General features: G+C 42.2%; 1 protein-coding gene across 1 annotated transcript; it reads right to left on the bottom strand.

Annotated features, from left to right (window-relative positions):
• Positions 1-3,219: 3,219 nt before the first annotated feature.
• Positions 3,220-18,212, bottom strand: LOC110534204. Its single transcript, XM_021618924.2, has 6 exons — positions 17,445-18,212; positions 14,367-14,486; positions 11,335-11,487; positions 6,667-6,758; positions 6,360-6,480; positions 3,220-4,794 (listed from the first exon to the last, which is right to left on the bottom strand). The coding sequence occupies exons 1-6, from the start codon at positions 18,006-18,008 to the stop codon at positions 4,444-4,446; spliced, it is 1,401 nt and encodes a 466-aa protein (XP_021474599.1). The 5' UTR covers positions 18,009-18,212; the 3' UTR covers positions 3,220-4,443.
• Positions 18,213-18,711: the final 499 nt, after the last annotated feature.

Below are 18,711 nucleotides of genomic sequence, written 5' to 3'. Positions count from 1 at the left end.
ATTTTCATCATAGGTACACTTTAACTATGACAGACAAAATGAAAAAAAAAATCCTGAAAATAACAATGTAGAATTTTTTTATGAATTTCTTTGCGAATTATGGTGGAAAATAAGTATTTGGTCAATAACAAAAGTTTTTCTCAATACTTTGTTATATACCCTTTGTTGGCAATGACAGAGGTCAAACATTTTCTGTAAGTCTTCACAAGGTTTTCACACACTGTTGCTGGTATTTTGGCCCATTCCTCCATGCAGATCTCCTCTAGAGCAGTGATGTTTTGGGGCTGTTGCTGGGCAACACGGACTTTCAACTCCCTCCAAAGATTTTCTATGGGGTTGAGATCTGGAGACTGGCTAGGCCACTCCAGGACATTGAAATGCTTCTTACAAAGCCACTCCTTCGTTGCCCGGGCGGTGTGTTTGGGATCATTGTCTTGCTGAAAGACCCAGCCACGTTTCATCTTCAATGCCCTTGCTGATGGAAGGAGGTTTTCACCCAAAATCTCACGATACATGGCCCCATTCATTCGTTCCTTTACACGGATCAGTCGTCCTGGTCCCTTTGCAGAAAAACAGCCCCAAAGCATGATGTTTCCATGTTTTCCTACTGATGGTAGGCTTTGTTACTTTGGTCCCAGCTCTCTGCAGGTCATTCACTAGGTCCCCCCGTGTGGTTCTGGGATTTTATTTAGTCTACAATTTCGTTTCTGGTGTCCTTTGACAGCTCTTTGGTCTTGGCCATAGTGGAGTTTGGAGTGTGACTGTTTGAGGTTGTGGACAGGTGTCTTTTATACTGATAACAAGTTCAAACGGGTGCCATTAATACAGGTAACGTGTGGAGGACAGAGGAACCTCTTAAAGAACAAGTTACAGGTCTGTGAGAGCCAGAAATCTTGCTTGTTTGTAGGTGACCAAATACTTATTTTCCACCATAATTTGCAGATAAATTCATTAAAAATCCTTCAATGTGATTTTCTGGATTTTTTTTCTTCTCATTTTGTCTGTCATAGTTGAAGTGTACCTATGATGAAAATTACAGGCCTCTCTCATCTTTTTAAGTGGGTGAACTTGCACAATTGGTGGCTGACTAAATACTTTTTTTGCCCCACTGTATAAAAATACTTTCACCTTCACTTACCAGCTAATGCAGTTAGTTAGTTTAGCCTACTCCAACACCTGGCACAAAACAGCGAGGGATGCTATGTTACCTAGTTGGCTATGGCTATCCAACACGGGAACTCTTCAAGTCGAGGAAAGCTTTTGGTTTTACTCATTCATTGCCACTGGTGCCCACTGGTGTAACTGCTTGCTAACTGTACACTGTACTGTATGTACAATGTACAGTTAGCAAGCAGTTTAGCAGTTACACCCAATGGACATGTACCTACATTGTAAACTTTCGTTCATAGGCTAGGTTGTAGCAACTTCATGATGGATATAGGGAACATTTTGAGTATCATGTAGTAGCCTAAACCTATCAATGTTACATTGAGCTGGGTGAATGGAATATGAATGACAGTCATCCAATATGCTGAAATAGAAATAAGGCCCTGCTAATAAAAAAATGATTGTCCTCCCTCATCTTAAATGGCTCCAACCGCCACTGATGTGTATACTATAAATAATTGGATAGGGGCTCATGAGATTAACATGGAGGGGGAAAACAGCGTCTCCAACAAACACATGCTGGACTGTGGTTGTCATGCCAAGCAGGTCTTGAGGTGGTGGCAACTCTAGCTTCCCCTTAAAAGAGACGAGACCCAAAGGTGCTCTCCTGAAACACTCCTCCATCGCTTTTCCGACCGTATGCCCCCCGTTTACCATGGAGAAACGATGGTGGCCATCAAATCAAATCAAATCCAATTTATTTATTTAGCCCTTCGTACATCAGCTGATATCTCAAAGTGCTGTACAGAAACCCAGCCTAAAACCCCAAACAGCAAGCAATGCAGGTGTAGAAGCCATCACATACTCCACATACTATGGAGTGTGTGCCCCTATAATTTAAATATTCACGACCCGCTGAAGTAGGTGCCATGTATTTTCTGCACAAGTAGGATCAACTCTCCCTCTTGGTGTTTGAGGTCACACTGACCATCTTCTCCTGCATTCTCTGTCGTTCCTCCATCTCCGCTCCAACATAAGACACAGCAACTATTCCTCCTCTTCATACGTGTCTCTTTATCATATGTTGCCATTTTGCAATGTTGTGTTGTTTGTATTGTATCATCCCTATCCTCTTCTTGTACAGATATTCAGAAATGTTCTGCTGAATTGTACATTGATCGTCTGTGCTGCCACCTACTCATTTGGATGCATATGCTACTCTCTGCTCTGCTCTGCTCCCCGAAGCGCAAGAAGTATGAATGCTCTGACTTCTGCAGAGGCCACATTGTAGTAAATGCTGTACAGCCACTGCAGACATCAGATTGACCAGGTAGAGCCTTTACGTGTGCAAGGACTGACATGACAACAGGACAACTGATGATGCATGACCCAATTTTGAAATGGCACCTTATGCATTCTACTATTGCAACATTCAAGAGTAAGTTGAAAGCCGGACTGGGTTCCTTAAAAAAGAAAATATATATTTTGGTTTTATTTGACCCCCCCCCCCCCGCACCTCCTTACTAACATTAGCTTCAGTAGCCTATCTAGCTAGCTAGCTAACATCATTAGCTAGCTTGGTTGACGCAATCATGCAGCCAACGGCTAATAATTTAAACTAACTGAATAAATGTGTTTGGCACAGGATAAAGAGGATGAAACAATCTTCTGTTGCTACCCAAGGCCAAGGGATACTGAAGTTACTGAAACTGTTAGTCAGCCAGCCAGTTTGTTAGTCCAGTAATGTATTATATATTATCCTATTTCCACTGCTGGTGATTATTGAAACATATTTGTGGAGCAAATTTCACTGACTTAAAAGTAAACCCCTAGAAATTATCCCACAGAGCAGTCTACTGAGACAATATAACACATTTGTCCAACAGAACAGTTGGATGGCTTATGCAGAAAAATAGAATTGATGGATTCTAGCACCACCATAGCTTTCACAAATACAGAGACAGTCAGCCATCATGGCGTCAGTCTTTTCGTGCACAGTGACACCTACTGATATGAACTGATAACGCAGGTTTGGTTAGAATTGAGTGCAATAGAATGAGTGACAGTCAATAACATCTACTTCATGAAAAGGGGAATATCATTTTCAATAAAAATGTTTAAAGTAGTTGATTTAATGATTGACAATATGGATTTTACAGGCAATCAGTTCCAACAGTGAGAAGCAGGGATCCAACCTCTGGTGGCCCAGATGGAGACCAGGACAATGACACAAGGTTAGTGGTTTTATGACTTACACATAAAAAAAAACATTGTTACAAATTCTACTGTGTATAATATTAAATGTAACCCTGCCTTGTTACAAATTATACTGTGTATAGTGCTAAATGTAACTCTGCCATACATAAAGGCTTCAGAATGAACAATAACAAGGTTTGTAGGAGTTTGAAAGGGTTTGATTCACCTTAGGCCAGGAGTGTTTCCAATTCACATGTCCTGACAAGAAAAACTCCAGCCCTATTCATAGCTTCCCTTTTCATCTGTTCTATCTATAATAATAATGTTTTATCATAGCCTACGAATAGGGCCCAGAGTTTTACCTGACCAGTGCCACACCACTTTTGAACCTGTGGTGCCACCTCTCAATTTCACCCTCTGGTTAGATACACAGTCACAAGCAGATTCATTCTCCAATCTCTTAGTCTGATTAAAGGGTCAATCCTTATTTGCTACAGCAACATACATTTTTGCATGTATTGATTGTTTAACGAGAGATCGGCTGGCGATAATCGGCTGGCGATAATCTAGTGGCCATCAGTGGTTGCAATTGGCCCTGTTTGTTTACATTTATGTTTACAAACATTGGAGTAAAACAAGCTTATATTTTGGGTTCTGATGGAGTATGACAGTTGAACTAAGCTCATTAGGCATTGATATGCATTTATATGTTATATTCTTCAAGAATCAATGGGTAGATATCATTCATTTCTAAGTCCAAAAATGTATGTTGCCCTAGCAACTAAGGATTGCCCCTTTAATCAGAGACACGTGTTACAGTCAACATGACTGCTTGTCATTACAATAGAAAATGTATGCCTAGAGTTGGAGGGAAAATCTCCAACCCAAATGTAGTATCCAGGCACCAATGGACAGAATTGTCTGGAAAATATTTTCCTAAAGCCAAACAGATCAGAGCGGTGCACAGTACTAGTAGATTGGATGAATGAATCTGCTTGTGACTCACTATCAGCTCAATGTATCTCTCCCAGTAAGAATCCACAGTTAGAAAGATTGATCAGTAGTTACCAGTAAATACAGTACATAGATATGAGTTGTATCCCTCCCTTAAATGCATATGATTTTGTGTATGATGTGTTATTATAAGTCTATGGTATGAAACCCCTCCTCCAGTCTGCTGCCGCTCGACGACCGCGATGCCTGCAATGCCTGCTCTGCATCCTGGCCACTATGACGACCCACCTTCCCCCTTTTCAGCCTGTCCCTCCAGGTGACAGGGGTACATTGGGGGGTGGGAGAGGGGGAAGGGACGCGGGTACTAACGGGAACCTGTCCAGTGGTGTAGGTCAAGGGGGTAGAGGCTGGCCTCTGGAGGGGGGGTCTGTTGGTCCTCCTCAGCAGCCCCAGACGGGACGGCTTCCTCTGGGCTTGTTCTGCTGCCTGTTGTTGCTGGCTCCGGAGCTGTTGCTGGAGGATCATCTGGACATCGTCCTGATAAAGGGACATTTTTATTCATCTCATCATGGTATTCCAGTATTGTAATTGTATTTCTATTGTTCATCTTTTTTTGCCCAACGCTGCAACTTCTACCCCTTAAACACCAAACTTGGTACAACTTGGTATATATTCTGACTACTTGTGTTTTTAGTTTATTCTGACCTGGAATCAACTCTGTCCCCTAATTCATAACTGGTTATGATCATTGGAAAGAATAAGACCGCTGTTGCTAGATCAGTGGTCTACTGTCCCCAAGACGGTAATATAATATCATGTTCTATTGCACCACTAGAGGGAGCTGGTCTCTCACCAGATGGCCCCTGAGGCCCCAGGCTCTATTACTACAGTGTCATGCTAGGACACCAGCTGGTGATATGTACCGGCTGGATGCACTACACCGTGTAAATAATGTACGTGTATTTCATACCCATGCAGGACCGTGCACAGGGACAGGTGCTTTATCTTCAATGCTCTTGAATTCTTAAATGATAACTTCATAATATAATATTCATAATCATCTAACCTAGAGTCTAAACAACCTGTGTTGCTGCTGCCCTGACACATATGTGCAACTCCCGACTGAAGAAGGGATGGAGTAAAGTCGGAGGGTTGTTGACGTAGCCGTGTGTGTGTGTGTGTGTGTGTGTGTGTGTGTGTGTGTGTGTGTGTGTGTGTGTGTGTGTGTGTGTGTGTGTGTGTGTGTGTGTGTGTGTGTGTGTGTGTGTGTGTGTGTTGGGAAAGCTACTCTGAAAATATACCGTATTTACCAAGCTACCCATTAATTACGTCACACTAAAAGAAGTCAGATGTCAACAGAATGTGTCATTTAGCCTACTGAACTCAACAAGTGAGAAATAGGCACACAAAAGTTTTTTCAAGTGAGATGCCAAAAGAGAAAGGACATTCTTGCCTAGTTCACCCATATTTTTTTTTTAAATTTGCAAAAAAAAAGTTGTCTAGTTCCAGTATTTAGCTACACCACTACATGGCAAAAAAAAGTTATTAACCACTGAAAACACTAATATTAGAATTATAAAATCGTATGAAATTACTTGTTGAACTAAATGTAGTTCACCACTCCCCAACACTGGTGTTAAACCATGGGTAATTTGCTATTTTCCCCTGATTACTGAGAGCTTGTTTTCCACAGTAACATGTTCGTACTGTATGTCTCAGACATATCCCTTTTTCCCTTCCCATAGACTGTGACTCTCTCTCTACTCTCTCTCTCTATATTCTCTCTCTGCTCACATTACTCAAGCACTCTTTCACCTTTTTCTTTCAACTATCTCTCTCATCTTTCCTCTTCACTCTACAGTATATCCACTGTATCTACAGAACGATATCCATAACTCCATCCCCTCTCTGGCTCTTCTGCTCTCTCCCTACCCTTCCTCCCCTCGTGCTTCTCCTCCCTCTCTCCCCTCCTTACTCATTCTTTCCCCTCTTCCCTCGTCCATCTCCCTCCCTCCCTCTCTCCCTCCATCTCTCTCAGTACCTTCTTCTCCCCCTCCCTCATCACTCTCTCTCTGTCTCTGTCTCTCTCTCTCTCTAAGTACCTTCCAGTCCTCTACTTCCAAAGCGAGCTCCAGTCTTTTCTGCACGGCCTCCAGCAGCTGGTTGTTAAGTAACATCATCTCTGTCTTACTGCGAAGAAGCTCCGCCTCCATGGCCTTCTTCCTGTTCAACAGGAAGTGGAAAAAAACCCATCAAAGTCTCATTCCTTTACTGGAACGATGCAGATCCCTCTTTTAGACGAGCAGTATTGACAACTCTCTTTGCCATGGTGTGTGCGTGCGTGCGTGTTAAGTGTGTGAGCCATGTGTGTCTGCATGCATGCATATTCGTGTGTATGTGTACACTCACTTCTCCAAGGCATCGTCTCTGTCCTGTAGTGCCTGTTGTAGAACAGCACTGCCATCCACATCATTTTCTCTACGATCCCCGGACTTGGAATCCTTGTTAAGCCAAAAGGAAAGAGTGGTAGGGAAAGAAAGGAAGTTTGTTTAATTGACATTCATACGGACATTGAGATAAAATTGTGTTTTTGCAGTGGAAGTCGGTGCCTTTTAAGACAATTGAGGACAATTTATTCATTTCTTGAGCATGGCCTTATTTCTATTACAGCAAATGTGATGACTGTCATTCATATTCCATTCACCCAGTTCAATATAACATTGATACTAAAATTTTCCCTATGCCCATCATGAGGTTGCTACAACCTAGCCTATGAATAAAAGTTTACAACGTAGATACAAACAGGTCGAGAGAAACATTTGAAGTGACACATTCAGGACCACCTTGCACACTCTTGCCTGCATCTAGCCAGGGTGTAATCATTATTCCAACAGTTGCAAACGAGTAAAGGTGCAGCTATGTTTATCCCAGTTTCATTCTGTTTGCTTTTGTTAAAGAAACATTTTTTTCAACAGAATTGGCGAAATGAATACACCCCTGATCACACGTAAACACAGCTCACTTTCATAGGAGCCCCATTGTATTCATTCTTGCATCTATGAGCTCTACTCCTCTCACCTTTTCCCTTCATTTGTGGACTTCAATTGACAACACATCAGCTCTATCTGACCAGGCAAAAAAAACTTTCCAAGCCACATCATATCATAACCGCTACACACAGCCTACATCGTCGTTACCATATTAGCTAAAGTAACGTCATAGTCAACATGGATAATATAACCAACGTGTTAATAAACCCACTACAATCATGTAGTAACGTTACAGTCTATAGTCAGTAAGCAGTTTATGCAGTAACACTATCATGCTTTGGCATGATAGTGTTACTGCATAAACTGCTTACTGACTATAGACTGTAACGTTACTACATGATTGTAGTGGGTTTATTAACACGTTGGTTATATTATCCATGTTGACTATGACGTTACTTTAGCTAATATGGTAACGACGATGTAGGCTGTGTGTGTCCCCCGGCCAAATTGTGTCCCCCGGCCAAATTGTGTCCCCCTCTGCGTCACAATAGAATTCGATAAGTTCAAGCTTCTGTTGCTAGGGCTGTTACTAGAACTTGAAACATTTTGACCGGATTACGTAATGAACCAAGAGTCCACTGCTATGCTGGTTGCTTGGCTCTATTTTACCTCGTAGTGGTCACGAAGGAAGGAGGATGCGGGCAGTTCTATTTCACTGCATAAATGCTCGCTCAGTCCGAACAAAATTATTAGGTCAGAATTGTTCTCCAAGGACGGTGTTTTTGACGGTGACGACCTGCTGCTTCAGAGGACCGAAACGACTGGAAAGAAAACACTTTGTTTACCATCTATTTGTCTTTATATACGCAAATATTGTTATATAGGAATAAATATTTTAAGCTGTTTTTAGATTGACGTTGCTAGCTACTGTACTTATATAACTCAGCCTGCCTAGTCAGCTAGCCAGCTACAGTAGCCAGCTAGCTAGCCAGACAGTTTTATTTAGCTAACATTAGCTAGCTAGCTTGCAAGCTACTGTAACTGTTATTGCAGCTTTCTGTTTGTATGTAGTTGCACTTCAATGGCATCCCTTGAGGAGATTTTATTTTATCTTTCCAACTAGGCAAAGTACTATGAAGACAGCACTGATCTCAGCAAGAGGCGCAGCATGCAGAGAAATTCACAATTCAGGGTAACGTTAAGCAGTTAACTTCTATTAGATAACTGGACGGATTTCGTATGGACAACCATATTCCATCTAACGTTAACTAGTTGCTAGCTATACATATAGTTCAGTGGAGGCTGCTGAGGGGATGATGGCTCATAATAATGTCTGAAATGGAGTAAATGGAATGGTATCAAACATGTGGTTTCCATGTGGTTGATACCATTCTATTGACTCCATTCCAGCCATTATTATGAGCCGTTCTCCCCTTAGCAGCCTCCACTGATATAGTTATGTCTGTCATATTGAGGTGTCTAGCTATACGTTAAACCTGATCAATCAAATGAATAGGTGTAAGCAATTATGGTAATTCCAAATGCCCATGACTAGGTATCTTTGCTAGACAGACAATGGGGGGGAGAAAGAAAGGATGAAATAGGGAGAGAGAGGTGGAAAGAGAGTGGAAGACAGAGAGAAAGACAGCAGTGCAAATGTACTTAGACTTGAGTATTTCAACAACTCTTCTCTTCAAACTTGTTAGGCAATCACATGTACCTACGGGGGAAGGATGGCCAGCCACACAGGAGGGTGATTTTTGCTAAGGAGGAGAAGGAGGCCACTCTGACCGTGCTGACCGAGATGCATGGTGACCATTTCAGAGTGAAGCGCATGATTGCCAAAATCATGGGCAAGTGAAATAACCTTTTGTTTATCAATCATATTCTATTATATCAGAAATTATTATGATTTCAATGAATGTCATATCAGAGAGCACACAATGTTTCAATTTGTCACTTTTTGCTTAAAGGTCAGTACCCTGTCTAGCCTGCCAGAAGTTTGAGAGAGCAAAGACTGTGGTGCCGGAGTTGAAGCCCATCAAAGTTTTTTCACCATGGCACATGATGTCCTTTTTCATTACATCATCTACAGCTACTGTTGTTGTCATTATCTGCTAAGAAGGTTTTCTTGCTCTATCATACTGGGCACATAATATGTGAGATGCACAGACTAACTAAAAACACTAGCACTGCAAACACTCAGAACAAAGAGGGCAGCATTGCCTGGACTTTGCAGTCTCCCTCTTCAAGACCCCCTTCTGAGACTGGCTGCCTGTTGAGAACAAGTGACAGGCAGAACCTCCCACCCACACAGCAACCACCTCCTCTGCATTCCACACACCAGAATTTAGTATTTTAGTCTATCGTTGCCATGTGAGTGCACAACAAATCTGTGAAAATAAATTAATGACACAACTGTACCAAAAACGATGTAAGTTTATGTATTAAAATCTTAAATAATGCCAGGTTGGTTTTCACAGCTGTTTCACAAGGTGTTCATTATTGTAAATTGTAAGGTATCCTTTGGTGGTATTTATTTGTTCCACATTATTCATTGTTGTATCGTAGGACCTGCAAAAGTTACATATATATTCAACCACAAGGGTGTACTAATGAGCTATGCGATATATATATATATATATTTTTTTTAATCATAATAGAGGATTACTGAAATTATATTATTTCAGTGTAGATAAGGGAAGGTTAAAATAAACATGACAGCCAGACAAGCCAGTGTATGAATCAAACAGATTTGCATATGGAGTGGAAATAAGCTGTTTTCCTGATGTGTAAAGTAAATAACTTTAATGTGTCACGCAGATTACACGTTGTCTTTGCCATTTCCGAAATGTAGCAATGTTTTAAGACATGGATTTCGTGTTATTATGTTAGGAAGGTGCCCAAAATATCGCGGAAATCAGCCTTGTTCGCATAGCGATGAGCGATGCATAGCGATGATGAAAAGAACGTATTTTACACTGTAATGATCTCCAAACGTCCAATCATTAGGTCATCACACCGTTGATATAGCAACGGACGATAATAGTTTATCGAATCCCATTGTCAATCAGAGGGGGGTTCCAGGCTTATTAACTAGAAAGCTGCATTTGTAAAACTGAAACAAAATGACTCTTTCTCTCGCTCTTACTTCTCCTTTATTTTTTAAGAAATGAATTTGTTCAAAACTGTTCAACTATTGTCTTTCTATCTCTTAGAGTCAACTACTCACCACATGTTATGCAATGCTGTCCTAGCTAGCTGTAGCTTATGCTTTCAGTACTACAGTATACTTATTATTTGATCCTTCGATTGGGTGGACAACATGTCAGTTCATGCTGCAAGAGCTCTCATACGTTTTGTTTTTAGATATATTCTTGTTGGTTAAGTGCTTGTAAGTAAGCATTTCAATGTAAGATCTACACACCTGTTGTATTCCAAATAAAATGTTACTTGATCGGTTGGAGGACATACTCTGGAAGATGTAATAATTACTGTGTAAGTCGATAGAAGAGGGTGAGAACCACGAGCCTTCATTGGTTTTGTATTGAAGTCAATGTACCCAGAGGAGGAGCTAGCTGTCCTCCGGCTACACCATGGTTCTACCCTACAGAGTGCTGTTGAGGCTACTGTAGACCTTCATTGCAAAACAATGTGTTTTTATCAATTATTAGGAGACTTGAACATATTTAGTATAGCTTTATCTAAAAAAAAGTTTTTCAATTTTTATGAAATTCCCTGAGGGGGACGGTCCTCCCCTTCCTCTGAGCAGCCACCACTGATTTCTTGATATCGATGGTTCTTCTGCCTAAATTGTTTGCTGATATATTCTGATGCGATTTAAACTCCCCTGGGAGGTATGACTGTATGAGTGCAAGACTGTGTCATAAGCCTGGGACACATTCACTAAGAACAAGTTGGAGGAAATATTTTGGAACCCAAAAACTTAAATACATTTTATTGTTTTGACAATCAGGTTGCAACTCCTCAAAATATAGTCTGAGCTCAACTGTACTGTGTGGCTGAGACTTGTGAGCTAGTTTAGACTCACCCTGTGCTGTGTGACTCAGTGCTAGTTAAGACTCACCTGTGCTGTGTGGTTCAATGCTAGTTTGCGTGCCACGTTCTGCAGCAGAACCAGTGCTGTATCCAGACTGTTCTCCTGAACAGAGGGTTCTACTGGGCTGGACTCTGTCAAAGGAAGCAACAACCTCAGAATGGAGTGAACCTCCTCTGTAACCTGCAGAGATAGGGGTAGCGAGGGAGGGGTTGGGGGTAGAGAGAGGGGGGAGAGAGAGAGAGTGGTCAGATAGAAAGATGTGTCGGCATTGAGTAATTGTCTCTGGCCCCCTCTCAGTTAAGGGGAGTGATGAGCTCTACAGCAGAGTCTCATAACTCAATCGCTGGTTGGAAACTTTTTTCTGCCCCTCCCAAAAGATAGCATTTGTAGATAATTGGCCTTCTTTCTGGGATTCACCCACAAACAGGACCAAGCCTGGCCTGTTGAGGAGTGACGGACTCCATTCTAGGTGGAGGGGTGCTCTCATCTTATCTACGAACTTATACAGCGCTCTAACTCCACTAGTTTCACAATGAGAGGATGCAGGCCAGGCAGCAGGCTGTCTGCCTCTTAGTGGAGTCTGCCACTAGTACAGTCAGTGTAGTCAGCTCAGCTATCCCCATTGAGACCGTGTCTCTGCCTCGATCTAGGTTGGGCAAAACTAAACATGGTGGTGTTCGCTTTAGCAATCTCACTAGAATAAAGACCTCCTCCATTCCTGCCATTATTGAAAGATATTGTGATATCTCACATCTCAAAATAGGGCTACATTAATCTTAGATCCCTCACTTCCAAGGCAGCTAGTCAATGAACTAATCACTATTTATAATGTTGATGTAATTGGCCTGAATGAAACATGGCTTAAGCCTGATGAATATACTGTGCTAAATGAGGCCTCTCCTCCTGGTTACACTAATGTCCATATCCCCCACACATCTCGCAAAGGCGGAGGTGTTGCTAACATTTACTATAGCAAATTTAAATTTACAAAAAAAAAAGGCTTTTTTTTGTCTTTTGAGCTTCTAGTCATGAAATCTATGCAGCCTACAGGCCTCCTGGGCCATATACAGCGTTCTTCGCTGAGTTCCCTGAATTCCTATCGGACCTTGTAGTCATGGCAGATAATATTCAAATTTTTGGTGACTTTAATATTCAATTGGAAAAGTCCACAGACCCACTCCAAAAGGCTTTCAGAGCCATCACCAACATGTTTCTGGACCTACTCACTGCCACAGTCATACTCTGAACCTAGTTTTGTCCCATGGAATAAATGTGGTGGATCTTAATGTTTTTCCTCATAATCCTGAACTATCGGACCACCATTTTATTACTTTTCAATCGCAACAAATAATCTGCTCAGACCCCAACCAAGGATCATCAAAAGCCGTGCTATAAATGATTTTATGACCACTATTGTTTTCACTATATATTTGACCTCTTGGTGATGTTTTTTAAATTTGATTTCACCTTTTATTTAACCAGCTAGGCTAGTTGAGAACAAGTTCTCATTTACAACTGCGACCTGACCAAGATAAAGCAAAGCAGTTCGTCACATACAACAACATAGAGTTACACATGGAATAAATAAACATACAGTCAATAATACAGTAGAAAAAGTCTATATGCAGTGTGTGCAAATGAGGTAAGATAAGGGAGGTCCATTTGCACACATTGTATATAGATTTTTCTATTGTGTTATTGACTGTATTTTTGTTTATCCCACTGTGTTGTTGTTTATTGTCACACTGCTTTGCTTCATCTTGGCCAGGTCGCCGTTGTAAATGACAACTTGTTCTCAACTGGCCTACCTGGTTAAATTAAGGTGAAATAAATAAAAAATCCCTAGGAGGGGTGTGTCACTTGAGTGGGTCGAGTCACTGATGTAATCTTCCTGTCCGGTTTGGCGCCTCCCCTTTGGTTGTGCTGTGGGGGAGGTCTTTGTGGGCTAGAAGTGGGTGGGGTTATATCCTGCCTGCTTGGCCCTGTCAAGGGGTATCGTCGGACGGGGCCACAGTGTCTACCGACCCCTCCTGTCTCAGCCTCTAGTATTTATGCTGCTGTTTGTGTCGGGGGGCTAGGGTCAGTCTGATATGTCTGGATTATTTCTCCTGTCTTATCCAGAGTACTGTGTGAATTTAAGTATGCTCTCTCTAATTCTCTTTTTTTTCTTTCTTTCTCTCTCTCTCTCGGAGGACCTGATCCCTAGGACCATGCCTCAGGACTACCTGGCCTGATGACTCCTTGCTGTCCCAAGTCCACCTGGTCGTGCTGCTGCTCCAGTTTCAACTGTTCTGCCTGCAGCAATGGAATCCTGACCTGTTCACCGGACGTGGTACCTTGTCCCAGACCTGCTGTTTTCCACTCTCTAGAGACAGCAGGAGCGGTAGAGATACTCTGAATGATCAGCTATGAAAAGCTGACATTTACTCCTAAGGTGCTGACCTGTTGCACCCTCTACAACCACTGTGATTATTATTATTTGACCCTGCTGGTCATCTATGAACATTTGAACATCTTGGCCATGTTCTGTTATAATCTCCACCCGGCACAGGCAGAAGAGGACTGGCCACCCCTCATAGCCTGGTTCCTTTTTCAGGTTTCTTCCTAGGTTCTGGCCTTTCTAGGGAGTTTTTCCTAGCCACTGTGCTTCTACACCGCATTGCTTGCTGTTTGGGGTTTTAAGCTGGGTTTCTGTACAGCACTTTGTGACATCAGCTGATGTAAGAAGGGCTTTATAAATACATTTGATTGAAAGAGGGGAAGATAGTTCAACATACACACAGACTTCTAAAGGTGATGTGCTCCACAAACCAAAATGATTCATTCCTAGTGTGCAGTAAGACATACTCCTTTCCCATACAGTTATCAACATAATCCATTCAAGCCCTATTGTTGTGTGTGTCTTGTTGTTATTCAACCTCTATATATAACACTGTTTTTGTTTCTGTTTCAATGATTGTATGACCAGGCCTTATGCCTTTGAAATTACCTTTGAAACATCTTGTTCTGCTTGAATGCTCTGAAAGCTTGACTGTATCTGAAATGTGTGTGCACGTTACCTTCGCTCTGTGTTGACTCCATCCCGGTCCCTCTCTGTTCTCCTGTAGTTTATCCACCTGAGCCTTCAGCTTCAGACTGCGCCTCCGAGATAGCTCCACCTCCCGACGCACCTCCTTCAACTAAACACACAGAAGCACATATGTAAAGAAGCACGTTAATCAACTTCCTACAAGAATTTCACTTTTCACTTCAACTAGACATACACAGACACAGTGTTACATGCAAACACACAGACATATGCACAAACCACCTCCCGAGACACTACCTTTAACGATGCACACACACACACATGCACATGTACACAACCTTTCTCTTAAAAAAACTTGGACACAGTGGTAAAAAGAAACCCTGCTAATCCAGATTCCTGAGTGAAATATCAGAGATTGAGAAATCGTGTTGTACTAGATAGGCGTATAACAGCTCATCACACACACACACACACACACACACACACACACACACACACACACACACACACACACACACACACACACACACACACACACACACACACACACACACACACACACACACACACACACACACACACATTTGCATACAAACATACAGATGGACATGGACATACACATGGACACACTCCTTCCAGGGTTTTTCTTAATTTTTACTATGTTCTACATTGTATAATAATAGTAAAGACATCGAAACTATGAAATAACACATATGGAATCATGTAGTAACTAAAAAAGTGTTAAGCAAATCAAAATATATTTTACATTTGAGATTCTTCAAATAGCCACCCTTTGCCTTAATGACAGCTTTGCACACTCTCGGCATTCTCTCAACCAGCTTCATGAGGTTGCCACTTGGAATGCATTTCAATTAACAGGTGTGCCTTGTTAAAAGTTAATTTGTGGAATTTCTTTCCTTCTTAATGCGTTTGACCCAATCAGTTGTGTTTTGACAAGGTAGGGGTGGTATACAGAAGATAGCCTTATTTGGTATATGATTAAGGCCATATTACGGCAAGAACAGCTCAAATAAGCAAAGAGAAATTATATATCATTACTTCAAGACATGAAGGTCAGTCAATGCGGAAAACTTGGAAAGTTTCTTCAAGTGCAGAGGCAAGAACCATCAAGCGCTATGATGAAAATGGCTCTCATAAGAACCGGCACAGGAAAGGTAGACCCAGAGTTACCTCTGCTGCAGTTCATTAGAGTTTCCAGCCTTAGAAATTGCAGCCCAAATAAATGCTTCACAGAGTTTAAGTAACAGACACATCTCAACATCAACTGTTCAGAGGAGACTGCATGAATCAGGCCGACATGGCCGGATTGCTGCAAAGAAACCACTACTGAAGGACAGCAATAAGAAGAATAAACTTGAATGGTTTCAAGAAACACAAGCAATGGACATTCGACTGGTGGAAATTTGTCCCTTGATCTGATGAGTCCAAATCTGAGATTTTTGGTTCCAACCGTCATGTCTTTGTGAGACTCGGAGTAGATGAACGGATTATCTCCGGATGTGTGGTTCCCAACGTGAAGCATGGAGGAGGAGGTGTGATGGTGTGGGGGTGCTTTGCTGGTGACACTGTCTGTGATTTATTTAGAATTCAAGGAACAATTAACCAGCATGGTTACCAAAGGATTCTGCATGGATACACCATCCCATCTGGTTTGTGCTTAGTGGGACTATCATTCATTTTTTTCAGCAGGACAATGACCTAACTCACCTACAGGCTGCGTAAGGGCTATTTGTCCAAGAAGAAGAGTGATGGAGTGCTGCATCAGATGACCTGGCCTCCACAATCACCCAACCTCAACCCAATTAAGATGGTTTGGGATGATTTGGACCGCAGAGTGAAGGAAAAGCAGCCAACAGGTGCACAGCATATGTGGAAACTCTTTCAAGACAGTTGGAAAAGCATTCCTCATGAAGCTGGTTGAGAGAATGCCAAGAGTGTGATTTGTTTTACTTTCTTGGTTACTCCATGATTCCATGTCTTTTTTCATAGTTTTGATGTCTTCACTATTATTCAACAATGTATTATTTATTTTTTAACCCTTGAATGAGTAGATGTGTCTAAACTTTTGATTGGTACTGTATATGTACATGCACACACACAAGGGGCCTCACTCCTGACGGGTTGCATCACTGCCTGGTATGGTAACTGCTCCGACTGGAAGGCACGACAGAGGGTAGTGCGTATGGCCCAGTACATTACTGGGGCCAAGTTACCTACCATTCAGGACCTCTATACCAGACGGTGTCAGAGGAGGGCCCTGAATATTGTCAAAGACTCCAGCCACCCTAGTCATAGACCGTTCCCTCAGCTACCACATGGCAAGCGGAACCGGAGCGCCAAGTCTAGGTCCAAGAGGCTTCTAAACAGCTTCTACCCCCAAGCCATAAGACTCCTGAACATCTAATCAAATGGCTACCCAGACTGTTTGCATTGCCCCCCCCCCTCCCTCGTTTACGCTGCTGCTACTTTCTGTTATTATCTATGCATAGTCACTTTAATAACTCTACCTACATGTACATATTACTACAATTACCTCCACTAAACGGTGCCCCTGCACATTGACTCTGCACCGGTACACCCTGTATATAGCCTCGCTATTGTTATTTTACTGCTGCTCTTATTTTGGGGGGGTATTTTTCTTAACTGCATTGTTGGTTACGGGCTTGTAAGTAAGCATTTCACTACACCTGTTGTATTCGGCGCATGTGACTAATATTTTGATTTGATTTGGATTTGATAAGGGCTCAAAGAGAGACAACAATATTCCCACATATCTCCTTTAGCAACCATACACAGCCACAAATCAAACCTGTCTCCATGAGCTGATAGCATTATATAGCACCGTATCACACAGTATTGCACGCTAGTAGTGAACGAGGTGCATTGTGTTCTAGTGCAAGATATGTCCTGGTGCAAGATATTTTAATTATATTATTTTAAATTTTATTTTATATTATTTTAAATAACATTTACTGCATCGAATGACATTGAATGCACATTTCTGGCCTCACAGCACACACAAACATAATCTCTCATTTTTGTTCTCTTGCTCACTCTCTCTCTTTCTCTCTCTCTCTCTCTCTCTCACCGTGTCTGAGACTGGCCCTAGTGTCCTGCGTCTGTTGAGCGGTCGTCCACTCCTGATGAGGTCGGGTAACATTCCATCTATGTAGCTCCGTCTGGACGTGCTCCTATCTTCACTGACTGCATCAGAACCGTCTCCGTCTCCCTCAATGACCACGGTCAAACCATCTGGACCGTCACTCGCTACGGTCAAACTGTCCCTGACCACGGCCAGCTCACCAGACCCATCAGGACCAGCATCTTCTACTGTCAGGAACAGCATTGAACAATCATTGATCATAGGCATGGCCAACGGTTCAGGACCGATGTCCCCCTCTTCAGTCAGGGAAATCAACCCTTCTGTTACCACATCCTCCTGCTCTGGTTTGGTAGTGGTCGAGCTTGAGTCGTCCTGTGTTTGTGATACATCCCTCAGTATTGTAGACCGTGTGGTTGAACCACCCCTGACCGTGCCAGGCCGCTGTGATCCATCTTCCAGTGTGTCCAGGGAGTAGCAGAGGCGTTCCATGGCAGTGAACTGTGGTCTCAGTCTCTTGTTTAGGACGGAGAAAGCTATTGGATCTCCCATGGTCTAACACAGGGGTCACCACCACCAAAACAGCAAACCAACAAGAGAGGAGAGTTATAGAGACAGAATGGAAGAGGAGCTCACAATCTCACTCGGACATCAAAAACGGACTGCCAGTGAGAAGAGGATATGACAGAGTGAGAAAAAGAAGAAGAGAGAAAAAGACAGAATGTCTAACAACTTGTTTTTCCTGAACACTGAGGGACATGAATAGGACAAAAACATCTTATGTGTGATGATGTAATTGTGTGATGTCAGAAAAGGCTGCACCCTCACCCTACTTTCCTTCAACTTATGCTTCTATTGCTACAGTGAAGGTGTAGCCTGGATACGGATATGTCAACATGTCAGGGCTTGAGGGAAGTGGCCCTTTGATTACTTAACACAATCAGACACAGATTACAGGCATCAAGTACAACATCTACTTGTTTATACTGCCCTATTGTCATATAGCAACGTTGTGCTATACAGATACCCATTGCAGAGGGAGGAGAAGAAAGTGTGTGTGTGAGAGAGAAGAGTAAAGGGAGGGGTAGGTACAGAAATAACAAAAGAGGGGGACAGCGAAAGAGAGTGAAAAACATTAGGGAGTGGATTGGAGATAAAATCAGTCTCAGATAAAAATCTGTTTCAGTACAGACTGACTTTCTTTGGACATCGTAAAATGTGTTGAAAGAAGAAGAATAAGGAGAAGTGCAAACCA

The sequence above is a fragment of the Oncorhynchus mykiss genome, chromosome 10, assembly GCF_013265735.2.
Source record: "Oncorhynchus mykiss isolate Arlee chromosome 10, USDA_OmykA_1.1, whole genome shotgun sequence".
In the NCBI taxonomy this organism is placed as follows: domain Eukaryota; kingdom Metazoa; phylum Chordata; class Actinopteri; order Salmoniformes; family Salmonidae; genus Oncorhynchus; species Oncorhynchus mykiss.
The sequence above is the reverse complement of the archived record's forward strand: the minus strand, read 5'-3'. Positions and strand labels throughout refer to the sequence as shown.

Bases quoted from the DNA above. Each gene is read 5' to 3' on its own strand.
- LOC110534204 (XM_021618924.2), bottom strand. From the start codon at position 18,008: ATGGGAGATCCAATAGCTTTCTCCGTCCTAAACAAGAGACTGAGACCA. The intron at 6,759-11,334 runs GTGAGTCTTAAC...TGGCTTAACAAG, and splicing joins CATTGAACCACACAGCACAG to GATTCCAAGTCCGGGGATCG. The intron at 4,795-6,359 runs GTACTTAGAGAG...TCCCTTTATCAG, and splicing joins TGGAAGTAGAGGACTGGAAG to GACGATGTCCAGATGATCCT.